Consider the following 22,873-nt stretch of genomic DNA (forward strand, 5'->3'; position numbering starts at 1 on the left):
TTTTGGGTCAAAAGTGTGTCATGAAATATCAGCTTAACATAATTTTCCTGTGTCCTTTTTTGTTCTCAGTATAAGCAAGTTGAGCAGTACATGTCTTTTCACAAACTTCCGGCTGACTTCCGGCAGAAGATCCATGATTACTATGAGCATAGATACCAGGGCAAGATGTTCGACGAGGAAAGCATTTTGGAAGAACTGAACGAGCCGTTACGAGAGGTACCATTAAGCAGTAGAAAACAATACACAACTGATAACCTCCCTTCCAACTGACAGTAAACTAACTTCTGGATTTCCAGGAAATTGTCAACTTTAACTGCCGGAAGCTGGTGGCGTCCATGCCGCTCTTCGCCAACGCAGATCCCAACTTTGTGACAGCAATGTTAACTAAACTCCGCTTCGAGGTCTTCCAACCAGGAGATTACATCGTTCGTGAAGGAACCATCGGCAAGAAGATGTACTTCATTCAGCATGGCATAGTCAGTATACTGACCAAGGGGAATATTGGCATGAAGCTCTCTGATGGCTCCTACTTTGGGGGTAAGAAACATAGAAAGAACATCCTGTTCAAAAAGAAACATATCAGTTTGAACATATCACAATATCACTACATACAGCCGAGTGGATAAGCTATGCAAAGTTAAACTGTTGATAACTGTTGTTAGCACATATATCAAAATAAAGGTCACCACAGAAAACATTATATTAAAATTAATGTAAATTCAGATTTTAAGGAACAAAAATGCCTTTAGGAATTTGAGTTGACCTAGTTATACCTGTCCTGGATAATAAACAATAAAAACCATAGGAGTTAACTAAACTCCTCATTATATTCAAATTACCATAACAAACTTAATCATATTCCAATGACATTGTAATTTACTTGCAGCCATATGTTTTTCCAAGGTACATTTTTTGTAAGGTTACTTTTCCCAACTGTTGTGACATTTTGGTAATGCATATTAAAATGCAACTTCAAAGTAAAAGGCCCAAGAGAAAATTATGTATAAAAAAAAAAAAACATACAATTTGATTGTAGGACAACTGTAATAATAAAATATAAAAGTATGAGTTTTACTACGGTATTATACTTGATTATCATAATATTACATTTTAACATTTCCTAATCAAAGAAAATTCTAAAATCACTTCAATTAAATCACTCGTTATCATAACAAACGCATCATATTGCAATAAAGGTATGTTTTTCTAACTGTTGTTAGAATATATTTGAATGCAATTTCAAAGTAAAAGTCCCATAACTAAATGATGTAAAAACAAAGTACTTTAAAGGTCCCAATTAGAATTTCTAATTGTTCACATTCCTTTACTATTTTTGATAAAGATAAAAAGCCTTCACTGATTTGTGTTCAAACTGAAGGTGAAAAAAAAGAAAAGAAATTTAAATGCTTTAAAATCATATCATTGCTCCATCTAAAACCCTAACAGCTCACTTGCACTGGAATACAGTGATAAATTCCACTGACATTTGAACATGACTCCTTAGTTTCTCCCTCCAGCAAGCTTTGTCCCATTTAAGATGCTGCCCCCTTCGAGGGGCTTGCGTTGGTGATCCAGAAAAGAGACAGTGCTTTTTCCAGAGTCTTTAGGGCATGGTCTGGGAGCGGCAAGGAGCAGAGTTCACCGAGGCTGCAAATATACCAGGAGCCAGAGGCACTGAAGGAGGGCCACAGATAAAGAATAAATGTGGCCAATTAATAACACCTAATTAGTGGAGCAGAACAGCAATGGCAGAGCAATTTATAATGACGAATACAGAGATTCCCTCGCCAAAAACAATTACACTGTACCTTTTACAATGCATGAATGAGAGGGGCTTATTCATGATCCCAGACTGATTTGGTGTTCTATACTGATCATAGCATCTCTGCATTTTAACATGCTACAGTAAATAAAAAGCCCACATTCTGTTCTTAGTATTCAAATGCAATGCATTTTTTACATGTTAAGAGCTTAAAGGGATAGTTCATCCACATATATTAAGATAACATATATTTTGAAGCATGCTTCAACTGCTTTTGTCCATGCAATTGAATTCATTTTCTGATGACAGCATTTTTTAGTATATTATTACAATTTGCATCAAATTGCACGCATCAACCATAGAAAAAACACATATAAAAACAAAGTGTCTTATGACTCTATGTTACCATGAAAATAGCATGGCCATTTGATTCGGTTAATAGCATAAGCCATTGTACATGCTACATACTGTATTCAATTTCAGTGACCACACGACTTTTAAAATCGCATTTGGCTACGTTTGTAAAAGTGGAACATGGATACATTAAGCACATGGTTCTTAACAGCTTATGGAAATGAGAAATCATCATTAATCTCCTTGGCGGAGCTTTATATAGCATAAAAATAACCTGAACAGAGCATGTAGGTATATGTAGTCAGCGTCTAAAGTTATATGTGAATATCCTCAGTAGCAAGCACTTTCAGTTAATTTTCTTTAGGGGCATGAAATACAGGAAGGTTTGTTATATTAAATGCTGTTAATGTAATCACGGTAAACTAGAGCTAAATTTGATCTCCACACTTGTGGTAAAGGAGGCACTTCATCACAGATCCGACAGCTCAGTTTTGCACATTGGGATACGTCAAACCAAACTGGGTATGTTGTGAAAATGTGATGTTTGGCAGACTGCTGTTTTTCACAGGGTTATTATTAGAGGTAAAATCAGACTTTTTTTGAAAGTGCATAAGTTCCACTTCAGTTGTATCGTTCAATCAATTAAGCTTTCAAACCAGTGCCCTTGTTAGTACACAATTCATGTGTATTAATCAGTTTTTGAGCCCTATTTCACATGCAGTATTTAACAAGAAGCTGTGTGTGCCAATTTTACAAAGGCTTGTCAAAACGGGAGGTTTCCAAAAAAAAAAAAAACTTCAAAGACATAATGAGCTGCACCAACAGCTGGAGCTGGAAAATGCCAAATCAACAAAATTACTTATTTAAATTCTATAAAACTTTATTCTGTTTAAAAGATGACAGTTCTGGAAAACAACCAAATAGGACTAAAATTTCAGCATTATTAACTGAACAACTGTTTAAGGGAACAGAATATTAAGTCTTTATCTCAAAGGTCCTTATTAAGATTCACACGTTACCCAGAATTAAAGCTTTATTGATTTTTTTATGACAGGCAACATCCACTTGTCCTCAGTGGAGTTTTATTCACTATAGGGATGAGGGCCACAGCTACTTCAATGAGAGCGTGCTGTGCAAACATTCACTTTGAAGTGTGGCCACATTTTCAACTGGGCAGGTCCCAAATGCTGAGCATCCTTTCGACTGTGTGTGTGTGTGTGTAGATAGAGCCTTTTCAGTCAGTGACAGGATCTATCCTTTTCATAATGCTGAGTTTGACCTTCCTCTCAGATAGAAGAGACATAGTCAGGAGACAAAGCAAACTGACAGGTCCTCTACGGTTACATTTTCAGGTTTCAGCTCCACGGGTGGTAAAATTTAAATGCGTTCTTTTAAAAAGAAAGAGAAAAGCCAGAAAACTTAATTATGATGACTATTATGTTGATGTTTGGGATACTGTTCACAAGAGAACATTAGTTCCAATGATGTTTTGATTACCTGTTTCAACATTCCAAAAAGAACACATGGTTGAGCTGGTCAGGTCTGTCTTTTTGGATGGTTTCAAAGGTTTTTTTTGGCCTTTGTCCACTGCTCAGACTAGGAAAGCAGCTGGCCAACCAGCCAAACCAGCTAAACAGTACCTTAGACCAAAGTTTCTGAAGAAAACCAATGTTGTGTGATTGAACTTGGTCTGCTATCATGGCCAAGTTGGTGTTCAGCTGGTCTCCCAACCTACCAGTACCAGAAACTACTCAAATCAATAATCGGGTCTAGCCTGACATGGCTGGGAAACCAGCTAAGATGAGCAAACCATACATTTTTTTTGTCATCAGGCCTAGCCAGCCTTCACTGGTCTTAGTTGGTCACCCAGCTTGACAAGTACTGAAGGCCTATCTAAAACCAACCAAGACCAAAAAACCATTAGGTTGGTTTAAGAAGGTACAGCATGTCGGTGCCAACAGCGATATGGACAGCGTGCTGACATACTGTTGCGCTACAGGTGTCCCGAGTTAAATCCCAACCTTTCCCGATCGAGTGCTGCTCTCTCTCTCTCTCCCACTTCCCTTCCTGTCAGCTCTAAACTGTCCTATCATAATATTAAATCTTAATAAAAGAAGATACAGCACCAGGTACAGCCAGGTTTCGGTGGTTTGCTGGTCTTAGCTGTACTCCCAGCTTGACAAGTACTAAAGACCCAAATAAAACCATATCGAGACATATCCGAGACCCACAACCATGATATGTCCCGTTCATTTTCAGAGATCTGCCTGTTGACCCGTGGAAGACGAACTGCCAGTGTGCGGGCGGACACCTACTGCCGACTGTACTCGCTCTCTGTGGACAACTTCAATGAAGTACTGGAGGAGTATCCAATGATGAGGAGAGCATTTGAGACAGTAGCCATTGACCGCCTTGATCGGATAGGTAAGTCGCCTAGAGTAGCATTAATATGTAGCATTGTGCTTATAAGAACCATGGTTATACTATAGTACTCCCCCAGTGAATTTTGTGAAGGTGTGTTTACTTGTATTAGAGGTATTACTGGTACACAGCCCAGAATCCATGTGTTTGGATATCCACTGGTCACATCTGTGGCACAGATTTGAGTCCCCTCCAAATTTTGTTTGTCTTCAACACGATTGTTGTGCCATCTTTGGCTTGTGTCCTGAGCACATCAACACGTAATTTGCCAAGAGAGGCAGGCCACCTGCCCTTCTCACCCCTCTCAGCATCCTCTTTCCTTATCTCCTAAGGTCAGTGTGCTGCTGATGTCACTCCCTGTCAAATGACCCCCTCAATTGTTTACATATCGGCCATGGAGCCACCCCACTCGCCGCTGTTGCCATGGCAGCCAGATTCCATAAATGATCAGTTCAGCTTACGTAGGAGTTCAGACCACAGATGCTTTGCAGAAGAGCATCCTCTCCCACAGTCTCACATTCAGTGACCTCAGTCACCTTTAATTTATGGTGTTATGTTGTACAACAGAAAGTAAAAGCCTCTTCGAATAATGTCTAACTTTATTCGTACATATAAATTCTGATATTCCCCACACGAAAAAACTAATAATGCTAAAAATGCTTTAGATGTTTTAGAATGGCAAACTGAACAGCTGTATTCAACATGACAAAATCTCAGATCTAAACATGATGGATGCCATAAATTTGTGCCACACTTTGCGTGATATGCAGCACGTAGCTGTGGAAGACAGCTTGGTGAAATTCCAAGCTCAAACCACGAGTGATAGTTTTAAGTGTTATTTGTATGTGGTACTGGAGACGGAGGTGAGAGAAATTGAAGGCGATGTTGGGGCCCTGCCACTGCCAGCAGGAGCTGTGCAAAGGATGTCATTTTAACTGCAAATTGTCTTGCTAGCAGCAGGGTGCAGGTGATAGGCACGCGCCATGTCGCGAGTTAGTGTTAGAGTTACCGTGATTCAGCATAACGACACCAGTGCCAGACATAGCTTCCCTCTCACTGGAAATCTCGGCAGGGCTCTGGGGCTTGTTGTTCACAGAGAACTGGTTGACCCATCAGTCTGGAAAAGCAGTCATCAGAAAAAAACTACAGGAGTCCACTGAGTAAAGTGCATACATCAGTCTGAACAAGTTTAGTCAACACAGCCAAACCAAAAGACAATACTAGAGGTGTGCAAATACTACATCTTTTTTAAAATAAACAGCATAATTATGCTAGTCTGGGGTTTACCTCACCCTGATTGGACACGTTTCTTAGAGTAGGGTGACCATATGAGCCATTTTTCCAGGACGCGTCCTTGCCAGGATTTTTATATGGCTCATATGGTCACCCTTTCTTAGAGGCCATTTAAATAAGACACACTCTTCAAAAACAGCAAGAGGGAGTGCAGTGGATTGGAACATAAACAAAGCAAATTTATTTCACAAAAAGTAAGTTAAGAATATGATCAATACTGAATAAACAGCTTGTAAGGTAGGCTATTAAATAGCAGTCCCAAACTAGTTTTTGTTAATACAGTTAAGCTGGTTTGTGCCACCACAGTCATTTAAACATACAAAATGACACAAAGTGAAAATAACATGGTATTTTTGGGTTATGGACACAACAGAGTTACCATGGTGAATATACAATACTAACATTAACTGTTAATGAAACCTGGAAACTATTCACGAATAGAATGAATATCATGAAAATTCTTCATAGCTAACACCAGTTATGTCATTTATCGGACTGTACTTTTATTTCATGCACATAGTTTCTGCACTTTAATGAAGTGATATACAGCATGGCACCATGTTTAAGAATGCTATTGAAGAGTGCACGCTACGACCATGGTAGAACATCTGGAAGAACAGGATAATTAGTTTTTCTGAGATGAGAGACTTTTTATTTCATAACAAGTTATAGAATAATGACACTGACATTAAGCGGCGTCCCCAGTCCTATCCTCCTCCTGGACAACCACTTTCCTGCTTAACACACTTAGATTTTTTGGTGGTTCAGAAGTCTTTAATTAGGAATACAGCTAAACTTTGCTTGATCCAGGAGGATGTTTCAACACCCCTGGACTAAATGGCTGTTTTACCGTTGTAATTTATCCTTTCTCCACATTGTACAAGTCTAGCAAATTTCCACGACTTTTTAGCACCATATAATCACTTCACCTGGAAAATGAGACAAAGATTAAGTGTATAATGTTGTTTTAGATTGAGCTAGTGCTTCATTGTGTCTGACAATTCCTAAATTAACTGAGCCTAATGGAGTGGAGCAGTTATTCTCAATTCTGGTCCTTACAGACAACCGCTCTGCACATTTTGTATGTATCTCTTATCAATTCAGGCATTTGTTCTATTTGACTCTAAGTGCCATGTGAAGTGGACATCATAGGATATACTGACATGCCCTGTTAAAAAAAAAACCCAACATATGCTTGTTAGGTATGTTTTGAAGCATGGCTGCTGGTCATGAGCTGGTCCTGGGCAGGAGCTAGTTGCTTAGGATCAGCACATGGCCAGCTCAAGCCAGCAGCCATGCTTCACAACATACCTAACTAGCATATGCTGGTTTTTCAACAGGGTCAAAATCGAAGGGAGCATATATGTTCCATTCACAGAGCATTAAAGTGTGCGAGGCATGAATTTAAATTGTATTTATTTCCAGATGTATATTATGTCACACTTTACAGTTCTCTGTTCAATGGATTTCCTGTTTTCAGGTAGTAGGGTGCAAAGAATACTGTGTAGGGACCCTGTCAATTCGAACACAGTTCATGCATGGAGCTCACTTCTAACAAACTGGTTATCTGAATCAGGTGTGCTAAATAAGAGAGACATGCAAAATATGCAGAGCAGTGGTATGTCAGGACTGGAATTGAGAACATTGGAGTAGATTGTAATGGGTTCACTGTAATAAGAATTAAACATTTAGGTTGTTGGTAGTATTACTTTTAGACATCCTTCACTGCAGCATTCCTACCTAGTTAACAGATATCTGTCTTCAAGGCTGGCTCTAAGGTGCACAGACAAAGCAATAACTGACCGTAATCTGTACATTTCAGGCAAGAAGAACTCCATCCTGATGCACAAAGTACAACATGATCTTAACTCTGGCGTCTTCAACAACCGTGAGAATGAGATGATCCAGGAGATTGTGAAGTACGATCGGGAAATGGTTAAACTGGTTAAACAAGGGGACATGCAAAGGCCCAGGGCCATGTCCATGACTCCTTCAACTCAAGGGAACATATTTACACCTTCTAGTCAACCCTCTACAAGTTCTGCCATTGCTAGCCTTCAGCAGGCTGTTGCCATGAGCTTCTGTCCCCAGATGGGCAACCCTATAGTGGGTGCTGGGGCGGTCCAGTCTCCCCGCATTGTTCGGCGCTTCCAGGTGGTCCAGAGTCAGACACCCCCAGGCTCCCAGTACTCCACCTTAGCCCTCGCCTCTGCCCTTGCAAGCACACCTGTCCACAGCCCTCTGGTAACTGCTGGACGAACATTCCAGTATGGTTCTAGCCCCCCAGGTGCACCCTCAGGCTCCCAGTTATCCCTTGTACAGCAACACGTCCCCAGTCCCACACATCGACCTCCAGTCCCCAGGAGCACTCTAAGCCAGGACGCCCGAGCCCTGTCCGCCTCCCAGCCATCCTTACCCCATGACATGGTGCAGCCAATTGCCCCAAGCCCTCCACAGTCCACCAGAGTCTCCTCCACTTCCATCGGTCCCCCTCAGAATCTTCCGGGCCCTGCTGGTCTTAGAGGAAGTATCCCATCAAGAATGGCACTACCCCATCAAATGTCTGTAGGTGCATTTCCTCCTGCATCCCTCCCTCAGATGAGACCCATCTTGGATTCAGGACTGCCCAAGAAGGATTCAATAATCAGTCTCCCAGAAACTGAACCACATCACATCAGATCTAGATTATCGTCAAATTTGTGACCACGATAGAGTCGGCGGTCTCTGTCTGGGTCAGGAATGTGTGGACTCTCCTTCACCAAGTACTATTCCCGAACCCTGTCACAACTTTAAAATTTACTCTCAGAATGTATGTTGTGTGACTGGTCACAAGGGGAAACGGACCCTAGAGACTTAATAGTATAAAATGAACATGTCTGTATTATTCTTACCACAATTGGAACATTTGCATTTTACCTATGATATAAACATCAATGTAGCTTCCTCCCTCACAATTTGCCTCTTTGACATGGTTTTCTTTATTGTAGCTGTTCACAAAGATTACAAATGTACCACTCCCTTTTATATACTGTAGTTAAAAACGATGCAAACTGATGTGTGTCTGAATACCGGTACTTAGCAGTTTGCTTCTGATCAGAAAGTAGGAGCTTACTCCCTCTTCTTAACATGAACCGGCTAGACAATAGATATTTAACCTATAATGCACTATATTAGAATTGTTGTAGAAAAAATGTATTCAACGGCTCAAGAGTCCCAAATTGGTTTCGAAACAGGATGTATTCTTAATGGAACTGCTGTCCATGTGCTTGTCTTATTCCTACAGACCAAAGTTGGGCCAATGGAAAATGTTAACATGAGATGATATGTAAAGGTTTGTCAAATGAAATGAAAGGATAAAAACAAATACAATTTCATTGCCTTGATTTTGACTAAACATACTGTGTGACCATACGTGTTTTTCTTAGCTGTCCAACAACAGAGCATTTTTCTCTTGACTTAGCGTTGGAATGATTAAATGAATCAATAGTTTCCTAATTAAGGTTCATGGAAGTGAATACTACATAAATTTCAAGCTGATTATGCTGCTGAAGTATAAAGTTTGATAACAGGGAAACTAATTTGCCCTTATCTGGTGCATTCAAATGCACTGAAGTCTTAATTACAAAGGACTTAAGTAGCTTTGTTCTCAAAGGTCAGGTTTCATAATTAACTATTTATTTTAAAGATTGTGGCTTTGTCCTGTTTGTGAAAAATCGTCCTCCCTCACAAATAATGCACATGAATATGACTTAATTCTTAAAGCCTAAGCAGTTGAGGGGGACTGCACATTTAAAAAAAAAAGCTAGTGAGGTTAAGCGAGTGAGTACATTGACGGCGATTACCCCCCTCCTCTGAAATGTGACGAGATCCATCAGGCGACGACGAGTCGCTACACTATCTGCTGTTTTGGAGCACTAAATACTGAGGTCTGATGTCTTCTCAGTCATTGAATTCTTGAAAACCTATTTATATTCTGCTGTTACTTACCATTTCACAGCTTGAAAGAGACTATAGGCTGCTTCTATTTGCTATTGGCATCCTGGAGACAAAGGAAAGCTTAAATTGAATGGTTATGTCTTCTAACAAAGAACAAAATGGGCAGATGGTTGAAAATAGCATCAGGCTGTTTGTATGCAGGGTGTAAAGTTCATTTATGATTACTTTGAATAGAATCATATCGTCTTTCCCTTGTAAAAATAGAGTTTTAAATGATTACCTGCGGACTTTGCTGTGCACAAACCAGTGCCGCCCCATAAGCTGATAAAAAAAAAAGAAAATAAAAAAACCCTTATAGTTTCTTTAAATGTTATCCTCAGTTTAATGTTGCACCAAAAACAGATGTTGATTTTACTCAATATACGCCAAGTGTTACTTTTTTTTGCCAAATTCTAAGTAATATTTCTAGCAATAAACTTTACAATGTGTCCATGATAAAATATTTTTGTCTTAGTTGGAGTTATCATTAAGAAAACACATGTTCCACAAAGTACCACCAAGTTATACTATGCATTATGGTAGAGAAAAAAAAGTTTTATGAAACGTTTGTCTGGAGGGCATGTTAACTTTTACAACACTGCATCCATTTGATTTATTATCATTTAACCATACCATCTCTGGTTATTTTTTCAGGACTATATTGATTAAAGAGCCATGTTTTTAGCAGTGATTCTGCAGTTTTGTTTGAATAAACTTTCAAAACATCTTGTGGTCAAGCTACTTAAACAGTGTTCTATTAATAAGGATGTTACAAGAGCCTGGGGTTGTTTTGCAGCTTTGCGCGAAATAAAGGTGTATAAGATGGGCCAGGGTGAAATTTACTTACTGCTTAATTTACTTCATTATATCAGGTCAGAAAGATGTGACATGGTGAACCCTTGATTTAAATTCCAAGAAAAAACACAAAACCCACAATTCTTAAGTGCATTACTTTTTTTTTGGCATGCAGTCATCTTTCCATTAGTAATGTTTGGGACATAAGGAGCAGAAGAAGTAACCACATCAACTGGTAAATAATAATGAATTCAGCTAAATGAGCTAAGCTTTTATCTCTATTTTAGTCATAACTTCTGAGATGGCCACTTCAGTCATTGGGCTAAAAGATATCTGCTCATCTCATATCCATCCATGCGTGTCATACAAGGGAAATTTGTCTATTTTAGCCCTATTACAGGTATCTAATAAAGCAAAAAGCTTTGATTTTATTGTAGTATGCTGTTGGGAATGGCAGCAAGCATAAAAAAGAGGCAACAGAAATATGAAGTTTACTTCATTAAAACGGCTTCAAACATGGTTCTTCCAACGGATTTAAATATCTGTTGCATAAAATTGTAGGCTGTTATGCATTCATACATCAATTTATATGCAGTAGTCCACAATCATGGTTTAGCAAAGTGATTACATGATTATAAAAGTGCTGCGTCTTTAAGAAAATTACGTTCCTCTTGTAGGTCATTGCTTTAAGTGACTTCTCAGACAGTTTCTAGAGAGTTTGAGCCATCTTATGAATGATTAAGTAGAGTTTCATCCAATCGCTAGATTAGAGAGCAATCTTGATTCTTTTGCAGTGAAATCTGGATAATGACGAGAATCTCTGGCTGAAAGAAATTACTTGTGGTTCAGTGATTTAGATGATTCAGCTAAGGATTCTGTTTAAATGATTCAGAGTAATTCATCAACAGAATCAGTTCAGATGAGTCACTTGTTTGTGAATCATATCACATAGGAAACTGTGCTTGAGAAAGACGTTTATCTGAATTCCAATGCAAATTCAACTCTGATTAGCATTAAATTCAAACTTCTAAATTCTCTTTGAGTGATTCATTAAAGGAATCAGTTCAGAGTCAAACTCAACTCGGTTAAGTACACAAAACATTTCTTGCTTCATTTCAACTAAAGCAAGAAATGATTTGCGGTTCAGTGAATCAAAAATTAGATGATTCAGCACTGCTAGTGATTCATTCCACTAAGGATTTAATTTCATTTTGGGGTATTTTACTCAGAAACTGACATCAACATGATTTTCATTCTCAACCAAAATGCAATCACTCGTAATGCGGTACTTCAAAATGCGTATTAAAACAGGGTGTTTGGTAACATGGAAACTTAGCTATTGTTTTATTTTAAAGATTTACTTCATAAGAGTCACTTGTTTCTGAATCACATTACACTGTTGGCTGCTGTTCAAATGTGTTTATCTGCCCGCACTGCAACCTCGACTCAGGTAAAATTGAATTTCTTCCTCCTCTAAACTGAGGAAACATTGGCCGTTAAGTGTCTTAAAACATTATGTGGTGGCACACAGCTTTAAGCCCACGAGCTATTATCATTGTAAGGGTAACGTCCGATGCAGAGGTTCTTGGAGATGGCAGGAAATGAGCAGGTCTGTTGACGTCAATTCTAGTGTAATCAAGTATAGCCTTGCATTGGATTGTTTTTTTTCCGAATTGCCTTTTGTAATAAAACGCTTTCAAAATCCAGAAAACAGAAAACAAGCTGCTGAAGCAAGCTATTGGGTCTTAAAACTTTCAATAACAATTAACCTTTCGCTGACCCAGAGTGCAAAAATATCGACTTTATTTCTTGCCGAATGCCATGTGTACATTCTCCGACAAGCACCCAACAGATCAAAACATTTTTGATCATATAACACAGTGCTCTCGAGTCCTTAAAAAAAAGGATGGCACAAGGTCACACGGCATCTACAGTTTTCCCCAAATACTCCTAAAGGTGCTCTATTATCATAAATATCCTCGCGTTTCTTTGCTGGCTGTGAAATGCGAGAGCCGCCAGCTGTGGGGGGATGCTGGGAGTAAATCATGTCCAAGTGGAAATGTCAGAGAGGGCCTTTCAGACGGGGCTGCCTTGAAATCGATGAGAGCCAGAATCATGTGGTTAATCAGCCTCGTGTTAGCACTCAGGAGTGAAGGAGCGGATCAGAGCCCTGCCGAGAGAGCGTTCTCACTCGTTCTCACTCCATACCGAGAGGAGACAGGGGCGACTCCTGTTCCCCTCCACCAGAACTCTGCTTCAGTGCTTAAGTGATGTCTTTATGATAATATGACAAGACAGACAGACACACAGACACACACAAACTTGCTCACGCACACTCACTTATCTACCAGATTAATCAATCTAGTCTCAGTCACGCACACTTTCGATGTAGTAAAAAGCAGCAATCTGTTTTGATGAGGTCTGTGGAGGGCTCTCAGCCTCCAGATGAAAGCTGTCAGTCAGCTCATGATATACTCCTCAGCTAAAGAAATACACCGATTCTTTCACCTTCTCCAGGTCAAAATCACCTACAAGAGAGAAAATACATGATTACACTCTTTAAGGATGGAATATGTACAGTAACAATGAACAGAACAGTTGATTTTAGCACTCATTTAGTCATTTAAACCACAAGAGCCAGATACCGGAGTACATTTTATTTTGTAATTATATAGCTTTGATATGAAGTCTATATAGTTTAAGTCTCTTATGCTCATCAAGGCTGCATTTATCTGAGCAAAAACACTAATAGTACTATAAGTACTATTGTAAAAATATTATTTTAGTTTAAAATGACAGTTTTCTACATAGATATATTTCGAAATGAAATTTATTCCGTGGATGGCAAAGCTGATTTTTTATTTTTTTTTAGCAGTTTTGAAAACAGTTGCACTGCATATTATTTTTGTGCAAAATGTGATTATCTTATCATATGGGAACTCACGAAGAGCTCATAAAAGTCTGTTTATCTCCTCGTTTTTCTGCTCACTGTTCATTTTGTTTTGGATACACGCTCATTTTGCATCATCAAATCATGTTGCATAGCGTCACATCTTGTCATTACACCCTGGTTTTGGTTTGTTTAAAAGTATTTGGTTTGTGTTGCATTTATATTTCGTTTTAGTGCTGTCGAACAACTAATCACGATTAATTGCATCCAAAATATTTTTTTTTTACATGATATATGTGTGTTTATTCTATGTTTAATTATTAGGCAAATATAAATACACGCACATGCATGTATATATATATATTAAATATATTTACAATATACATATATATATACAGTACAGTACATATGTACATATATATATATACACTACAGTACAGACCAAAAGTTTGGAAACATTACTATTTTTAACGTTTTTGAAAGAAGTTTCTTCTGCTCATCAAGCCTGCATTAATTTGATCAAAAATACAGAAAAAAATGTAATATTGTGATATAATATTACAATTTAATATAATTGTTTTTAAATTTATTATACTTTAAATTATCATTTATTTCTGTGATGCAAAGCTGAATTTTTAGGATCATTATCACATGATCCTTTAGAAATCATTCTAATATGATGATTCATTATCAAAGTTGGAAACAGTTCTGCTGCTTAATATTTTTTCAGAACATGTGATACTTTTTTAGGATACTTTGATGAATAAAAAGTAAAAAAAAAAAAAAAAGCTATGTTTTTAAAATATAAATATTTTGTAATAACAATATACACTACTGGCCAGTAATTTGGGGTCAGTAATTTTTTTTTTTTTTTTAAATAAAATCAATACTTTTATTCAGCAAGGATGTGTTAAACTGATAAAAAGTGATAGTAAAGAAAATATATTATTAGAATATATGTTATTAGAAATGTTTTTTTTTTTTTAAATAAATGCAGTTCTTTTTAACCTTTTATTCATCAAATATATTAGACAGCAGAATTGTTTCCAACTCTCATAATAAATCAGAATATTAGAATGATTTCTAAATGATCATGTGATAGACTGGATGTTACATGTGACACTGAAGGCTGGAGTAATGATGCTGAAAATTCAGCTTTGCATCACAGGAATAAATTATTTTTTAAAAGTATATTCAAATAGAAAACTATTATTTTAAGTTGTAATAATATTTCACAATATTACTGTTTTTTTCTGTATTTTTGATCAAATAAATGCAGGCTTGATGAGCAGAAGAAACTTCTTTCAAAAACATTAAAAATAGTAATGTTTCCAAACTTTTGGTCTGTACTGTATATATATATTAAATTTCATTTATGCATTTAGCAGAAATATATATATATATATATATATATATATATATATATATAATTTAGTAAATATACAGTACACACACATATTTCATGTAAACAAAAACTTTTATTTTTGATGTGACTAAGCGTTTGACAGCACTAGTTCATTTGTAAGCAAACCCGGACTTATCTTTTTAGTGGTCTCGGTCGGCTTGTTTGGTGTGCATCAGCATTCACACTTTTAATCGAACCAAACACGACAAGTGTGAACACACCCTTACTGTACTATACTTGTCCTTTTTTAACAAAAGCAGAATAGTTTTATAATATCAATCATTTATTGGCTATTGCCCTTATAGTTTATAGTGTTTAATTTCCTTTTTTAATTAAAGGTAATTAAAGTCATTTATTCCTGTAATGGCAAAGCTGAAATTTTGCAGTTTTGGTGATCAAGACACATGTTTTATTATTAGTTTTAAAAACTGACAATTATTTTCAAATGTAGCTGTCATGAAATTGCCAAAATTAAAAGAAAAAAAAAAAGTGTAATTTTCTTGCAAAATAATAGATTTCCTTTTCTTGAAATAAAACAAAATATGACCCAGACATTTTTTGACAGGCTTTCGTGAAATTCACCAAAAAGTGCTGCTGTGCACATTAAACAACGGTAATTAATTTTAAACAAATGTAGAACCCAAAATTTTAGACATGAAAAAATACCACGCCACTCTACGTAATCAATCCATTCAACTCTAATCAATTTAATTTGTTCTAGAAAACATGAAAGGAATCCCACAGGAGGTATTACTGTAGATAAAACACTTAGGCAGTTTAGCAGCGACTGACTCATGCAAACATTAGAGGGTGGTCTGCTTGCTTGCGCACAAGATGTCTATTTGTTATGAAGAACAGAGCAGAGGCCTATGGGACACACACTCCTCAGGCAGACAATTTCATTAGTGAAAATAAGGAGGAGCCCTGGAAGAATATGGAGCCCAACTCTAGTAGCACGCTTATCAAAACTATATAAATAATATTACAGAAATAAAATCAGTGAATGTATCACTGTTACATGGCGTATGAACCATCTTATTGCTTGTTTTTATTGACGCTGAGTTTTTTAAACATGTTGTAAAAGCACCCCCTCAGTATTGTCCCTGATGAATCAGCGATTTGATGTGCCAGATGTGTGTGATTCTGCTGTAAATGTGCTCATGTTGTCCAGTGCTTTTCCTTCCGGCTCGTGTTACGTAAACAGATTACCCAGTTGACAGAATTAACTGTCATCAGTTTAATGAAATCTATCTCACTGATGAACATAAAATCACATGTGCGGTTCTGCGAGATGGTGCGACGTTATGCAACGGTAAAAAGCTGCCTTAAACCTGACAAGCTGTCAATCGGATGAGGTCGAGAAGCCCGCCTGTGTGTCCGAAAGTGACGGCTGCAGTGCTCAGGGTTTAACTCACCTGTTTGAGGAACACTAGCCAAAAGCTGTGCCATCTTATAGTGCTCTTCAAACTTCTTTGGTTTGAATATAACCCTGTGAGAGTGGAAAAAAATATTCAGGTTTATCTGTAGGCCGAATTTAAATATTCATTGGCCAAAATTGGACATTTAATTTTTTTCAGAGATTTTTTTATTTTATTCAGTTGTAGCATAAAAAAATATTGATTTAATGTACTATTTTAATCCCTTTTTAATGAAAGCAAAATAGATTTATAATATAAACCATTTTTGACCATCGACCACAAAACCAGTCTTAAGTCTCTTGGGTATATTTGTATTAATAGCCAAAAATATACTGTATAGGCCAAAAATCATTAAGATATTAAGTAAAGATCATGTTCCATAAAGATATTTTGTAAATTTCCTACCATAAATATAGCAAAACTTAATTTTTGATCAGTAATTTGATATGCATTGCTAAAGACTTAATTTGGACAAATTTATAGGCAAAATATTTAGACCAATATTTGATATTTAATTCTAGCCACAAAGTATTTATACACACTGTTTTCAATAAGCACTATATATTTGTAATATCGGCTATGTATCAGTTATTTGCCATAAACAGGAAGATACTGTAATTATTGGTATATGGCCAAATTTTTTATATCTGTACTCATTTAGATAGCATTTAAGTTGTTAAATAATATATATTTTAAAATGTATCAGTATGATCTGATATTGAATATTTTTCAGTCGATATTTAATGGTTTCTGTCTATTACAAATTAACTTTTAGGATCCAAGCATTTATCAGTTATCTGCATTAATGTGGAAATTATATTTTTTTCTGCCAATATTTGATATTTAATTCTAAACACAAAGTATTTATACACACGGTTTAAGTGTGTATGAATTTTCTTTAAGCACTATAGATTTGTAATATCGGCTATGTATCAGTTATTGGCCATAAACAGAAAGATACAGCAATTATTGGTGTTTATTTAAAAGAAAATACCATAGATTTATAATATCAGCCATTTATCAGTTAATGACCTTATTGGCTTCTTTATTTTCTTTTTTATATGTAAATTTTCTTTCTTTCTTTTTTTAAAGAAAGTAGCATAATATCAGTCATTTATCGGTTATCGGCCTTAACATGAAAATATTTATTTTAAATCTCTAATTATTTGATATTTACAAACAATTACAACCTATTTTTTTTATATTATTTTTAGAGTGTATTATTTTTCCTTGAGTACATCCCTAGTAGCTAGCAGTTGAGTATCTAACTACTTACCATAATAGTTAAATACCATTTAGACGTTAAAAACTGGCAATGTGCAATGGGACTTACGGTGGCCTGCTGCAATACTTCTTTAGAAGAAACCCCGACAGCTCCTCTAGAATGGGCTGACTGTGCAGAGCCACAAACTGCTCACGACACACCTGAGGAGCGACAAAGAGCACTCAGTCAATCATTATGCACATTAATGTGCCGAATTCAATGCTATCTCCCTCTCGCTTTCCCCTTTCCCTCAGACGTTTCACCTCTCTTCTATTTGAACTTTCCCAAAGCATGTCAGGGAAAGACTCGCAGACAATAGTCCACTCACAGAAGGAGAGAAGGATGGGAAAAGATAAAAGTCCAAAAAGAGTCTCAATTCAGACAGCTGAATATGGTTTGAAAGAATAGCTGGAGTTATTACGCTTCAGAAGTTCATCGCAAGTGTCACATGGAGGTTGAGCTTATCTAATGAAGGTGACTGTTAAGTAAGTAAACCCGGTGAAACAACATGATGGTGAGTGAATGATGACATAACTTTCATTTTTGGGGAAATGATTATCAAACCGAAAGAAAAAAATAGTTCTAAAACAGATCAGGTAAATTAAATTAAATGCTAAAGTAAATAAGGTTTTTTGTACTTGAAGATAAGTCGTTAATGGCAGCTTTCCAAAAAATGCTTCAGTTGAGATGATGAGCTGTGTGGCCATTCAATACCAAAATAACCCATGCTGACAGGGTTGGTTATTGGACATATGGTGAACTCAGCATGCAAACATCTGGCCCTTAAGCTGACATGGCTGGGCCGCTTAGTCATTCCTGTTGAAAGACTACGCATTGAAATATATTCGGCAGTGAACATTTTGTTCCTTACACACCCTGTTCATGATGTCCACCGTCACAGCATGGGTCCAATAACAGTCATGGACGGACACAAACGTCAGACCAGCCCTGCAAGTTTGAAAACAGGAAAATGACCATACCACATAAAAAAATGTATCTAAATAAATAAATAACAACAACAAGTAACTACAAAAATAATGAATATTATTGTTAGTATAATTTATTTATATTATAAAATGTATTATTACATATTTATGTATTAGTTTATTTTACTGTATTATGTATTAGTTATTATTAAATACCTGCGATAATTTATTGTTATCAATATTAATACAAATTTCTTTGTAATCATTATTATTATTATTATTAATAGTAATAAAAACGTTTGTGCTATTGTTGAAGTGTGATTATTATTATTATTAATAATAATAATTACGAATATCTTACTATTATACAATATTAATACTATTATTGTTGGTATTAATAATAATGACTTGTTAATATAATTTATGTATTTTATAAGATGTATTATTATATATATATACACATTACAAATAATTGTTATTTTATTCTAAAATATTTTTATTAAAATACAATTTTAATTTCTATTACTAATATTAATAGTTATCAATAATAATAAAATGTTTATATGCATTAGCATTATCATCAATTATAACAACATTATATTATATTATATTATAATTCATTATACATACTGTATATTTCTGGGCCCAAATTCACAAAACATCTTGGGGCTAAAAGTAGCTCATAGCTCGCCGATTTAGGAGAAAATCTTAAAAATGATGGGAGTCAATCCTAAATTTAATACTCTAAGAGTATTTCACAAAGCGTTTTAGCTCTAAAACTAGCTCCTAAACCTGTGAAAGGTTAGGAGTAATGAAGAGGACTCCTAAGTCACTAAGACTGAACCACAAACTATTCCTAAAGTGGCTGTTGCCAGCATTCTGTCTCTGAACGTAAACATTTTTAGAAATATTTGATAACGACTTTTTTAAAAGGTATGACCATTTGTTTTTGAGGTCACCTCAATTTCAAATGTTCCTTTGATTATATCCTTGTTTTCATTTACCAGTTGGGCAAAGACTAACAGCCGCTCTTGCGTTCAGTGTTTTTTTTTTTTTTTTTTTTTACGTTTGCATGTCTTAGGCATAAATATTCTACTCTGTTAATTAAACTGTTGTTTGCATATTTGCATATCCGCTAACTGTTTTTGAGAAACATACATGTAAGAGGCTGACAAAAAGCTGAATATATAATTGTTTAATTAGCGACACTTATCCTGCCTTTTAAAATCTTAATTTGAATGTGGCAATAAACATTTTTAAACCTTCATTTGAATATGGCAACATAATATTGTGCACTACAATATTCCCATGAATAAATCTCTGACAGAGACTATCAGCCAATCACTGTGTGCATAGTTAATAAGTATGCTGACATCATCCATAGCAACGAGGTCAACCCCGCCCTTATTCTTAGCTTTAAACTTCTGTCTATTCTTTGGTAAAAGTTGGTCTCAGCAGGTTTGTGAATAGGTTTTAGGAGAAAACTCTTTTACTGCTAACTCTTAGTGGTAAGATAAAATGTTTTGTGAATATGGGCCCTGGTATACTAATCATTTTATGTCACAAAAAGTATAAAAAAAAAAACATTAAAATCAGATCTGCATATTAAACAAAAACATGTAAAACAAAATATATTTTGTATCATATATGTCATAAGAAAGTAATTTTGGTTGCTCTCAATTCTTAATCCTGGATAAACCAACTCTTGTTTTTCTGTTTCACATTCGTCAAATCTTGATATCCTGGTTAATGTGCTTATTTGCATGTTTATGAGATATAATATAGACTAAAGAAGAAAAAAAACTTCATTTCTCCAGTTATGCTGACTAACACTACAATTGTAATTTTGAAACAAAATACAGGTCATGAAAAACTGTGACTGAACAAAACGTATCAATATTTAATGAGGTAAACTCTTAAATATATGATTGGTGGTTTGTTGTTAAGTCTAAACACATAACCCAGTGTTAAAAGCCCGTTTGAGTGTGGGATGTAAAAAGCAGTCTGCTCAGCACCTGTAACAATGCAGTGATGTCAGCATCATGTGAGTGGAGTCCAGAGAGTGGATAAAATTAGGAGGGAAGGCATTTTTCTGCTTCATGCTGTCTGGTTTCCTAAAAAAAGGCACAAGAAGCACAAGCTTAGTCTTGGTACGAAGCACACTTGGGTAATTAAGGCCGGCGTCGCCATCCTCTCGCTGGGCAATACATACACCTGTAGCTCCAGGAGCCATACATCACTGAACAGGTAGGTCAGTCTTAATTACCATCCGAGACAGAGACACACAATGAACATAGAGCACCTGCTGAACCAGTTAAGAGTAAAGAGTAATGTGCGTGCTTATTATGACTGAAGATATTTCATTATACTGCTCCATATCAGGCAAAATGGTTCAGAATAAAAATAATGATACTTCAGTTCATCATGGGTTTTTTGAAGTAATTCCCTTTCCTTAGCCTGTGAGGTTAAAGGGATAGCTCACCCCAAAATGAACATTCTGTCATTAATTACTCACCCACATGTTGCTTCAAACCCGTAAGACCTTGGTTCATTTTCACAAGACAAATTAAGATATTTTTGATGAAATCCGAGAGCTTTCTGACCCTGCATAGTCAGCAAGTTTACTACCATGTTTAAGGTCCCAAAAGGTAGTAAGGACATCGTTAAAACAGTCCATGTGACATCAGTGGTGCAACTGTAGTTATGGAGCTACAAGAATACTTTTTGTGCACAATGAAAACAAAAATTACAACTTTATTCAACAATTTCTTCTCTTCTGTGCCAGTCTTTGTTGTGTTGTTGTATATACAGGATCAGAAAGCTCTCGGATTACATCAAAAATATCTTAATTTGTGTTCTGAAGATTAGCCAAGGTCTTACGGGTTTGGAACAACATTTTGATGAACTATCCCTTCAAAGTACACCACATACCATACATTCTTATTTAAACTAACTAAACCATTGGATGGTAATGTACATCTTACACATATCAAGTACTGAAGCTATCAATAACTATCTATCTATAACCTTTAGGCTTCACAGAGCGACATTGTTCTGGAGATAATTTCTGGGAATTCAGCGAGGGCATTAGGTCACTTGGCCACAAGAGAGCTGCTGCCAACCTCATAATTTCATAATTTATTCAAGTCTCCTCATTAATGAAGGTCTATTCAGCCTCTAATTAGTGCACATGAAGGATCTTTGAATCAGTTCGTGATCTGTGTGAAACTCTGGTCAGGTCTTCTCTTTTAGCTGGTCTCGAACAAGCTTCTTCAGCTGCATTCTACCCGGAAACTGTCCTCTGGGAAATTAGAGAGCTTCTATTGGATAAGGTTGAGATTTCTTTCACCACCTAGAAGAGTAACTGACATCTGGTACATTGGCATCAGAAGTGCATATCTGAAGATGGCCCTTCAGCTTGGTCTGCGTGGACACCCAAGGCCATTTCTCAAAGCCTGAGAGCAATGTATAATCGCAGTGGCGGCTGTCAGTCTAGCCACAAGTTTTTTTTGGCTATCTTTAAGAAACAGGAGATCCCTTTTCAGCACCCCGGCTTCTGCTAATGCGATTCCTGTGATAGTCCATACTTGTATGGTTGTCTATGACAGGCAGAGATAGAGAATTACAAGTGAGGCCCATCATAAGTGGTTTTCAATCATGTCCTTGCAGCTTTTGGAGGAAGGTCAGCAAGATAACTCCCATCTGAGTCTCCTCCAAGTGGTATTAACCAAGCTTGGGTAAAGCTCTGCAAGGAATGAAACTGTGAAATGAGGTGATGGTATTAAAACAGCAGATGCTTGCATACAGATTGAACATTTGGGGTTTAGGTGGGAAGCACAGAAGTGTTTAATAAAAGATGATTGACTAAGGAACATATGGTAAAGTGGTGGATGACTGTGCATTTGTTTATGCATGAAAATCTTAGAGACAGAGTCGAATAAGCAAAGATACTGCCACCACGTACACAAAGTTTTGCTTTGTGAGGCTTCAGTGAGGCTTTAAAGTGTTAGTTCACCCAAAAATGAAAATAAGACTGTGTTTTAATTACCCTCGAAGCATCCTAGGTGTATATGAGGTGTATAGAGGTGCTACGATGCGCTCTTCGAACGACCAAAAATTTTCAAGCGCAAGTGATCACACCAGCGTGCACTTCCTCATTCTCCACAAACACTGAAATAGAGCACTTTTTGATATGTTAACTTTAGAGCGGGCGGCCATGTAAAGTTGCTACTATACATGTTTTAGGTGATAATCCATATTTGATGTCGATGAATGATAGGAGAGTGTTTGGACGCCCTGGCCGATGTAGACTACTGTATATTACAGCATAGAGCAGCTGTTAATGATATTTTGCCGCAGAATGCATGACT

At 36.5% G+C, this 22,873-nt stretch overlaps 2 protein-coding genes across 2 annotated transcripts in view; one reads left to right on the forward strand and one right to left on the reverse strand.

Moving 5' to 3' along the window:
• hcn2b (hyperpolarization activated cyclic nucleotide-gated potassium channel 2b) overlaps window positions 1-9,204 on the forward strand; it is a 29,675-nt gene extending 20,471 nt beyond the window's left edge. Inside the window, exons 5-8 of the mRNA XM_059569484.1 lie at window positions 70-216; window positions 297-537; window positions 4,376-4,540; window positions 7,653-9,204. Coding sequence (XP_059425467.1) covers window positions 70-216; window positions 297-537; window positions 4,376-4,540; window positions 7,653-8,533 — 1,434 coding nt within the window. The 3' untranslated portion in view covers window positions 8,534-9,204. The remainder of the gene's footprint in view (window positions 1-69; window positions 217-296; window positions 538-4,375; window positions 4,541-7,652) is intronic.
• A 3,182-nt stretch (window positions 9,205-12,386) lies between these two features.
• LOC132159853 (DNA-directed RNA polymerase, mitochondrial-like) overlaps window positions 12,387-22,873 on the reverse strand; it is a 57,082-nt gene continuing 46,595 nt past the window's right edge. Inside the window, exons 16-20 of the mRNA XM_059569483.1 lie at window positions 20,519-20,617; window positions 18,453-18,525; window positions 17,647-17,738; window positions 16,311-16,384; window positions 12,387-13,128 (exon numbers count right to left, since the gene is read on the reverse strand). Of these exons, the coding sequence (XP_059425466.1) occupies window positions 13,079-13,128; window positions 16,311-16,384; window positions 17,647-17,738; window positions 18,453-18,525; window positions 20,519-20,617 (388 nt within the window). The 3' untranslated portion in view covers window positions 12,387-13,078. The remainder of the gene's footprint in view (window positions 13,129-16,310; window positions 16,385-17,646; window positions 17,739-18,452; window positions 18,526-20,518; window positions 20,618-22,873) is intronic.

The sequence above is a fragment of the Carassius carassius genome, chromosome 16 (genome assembly GCF_963082965.1).
Source record: "Carassius carassius chromosome 16, fCarCar2.1, whole genome shotgun sequence".
NCBI lineage: Eukaryota > Metazoa > Chordata > Actinopteri > Cypriniformes > Cyprinidae > Carassius > Carassius carassius.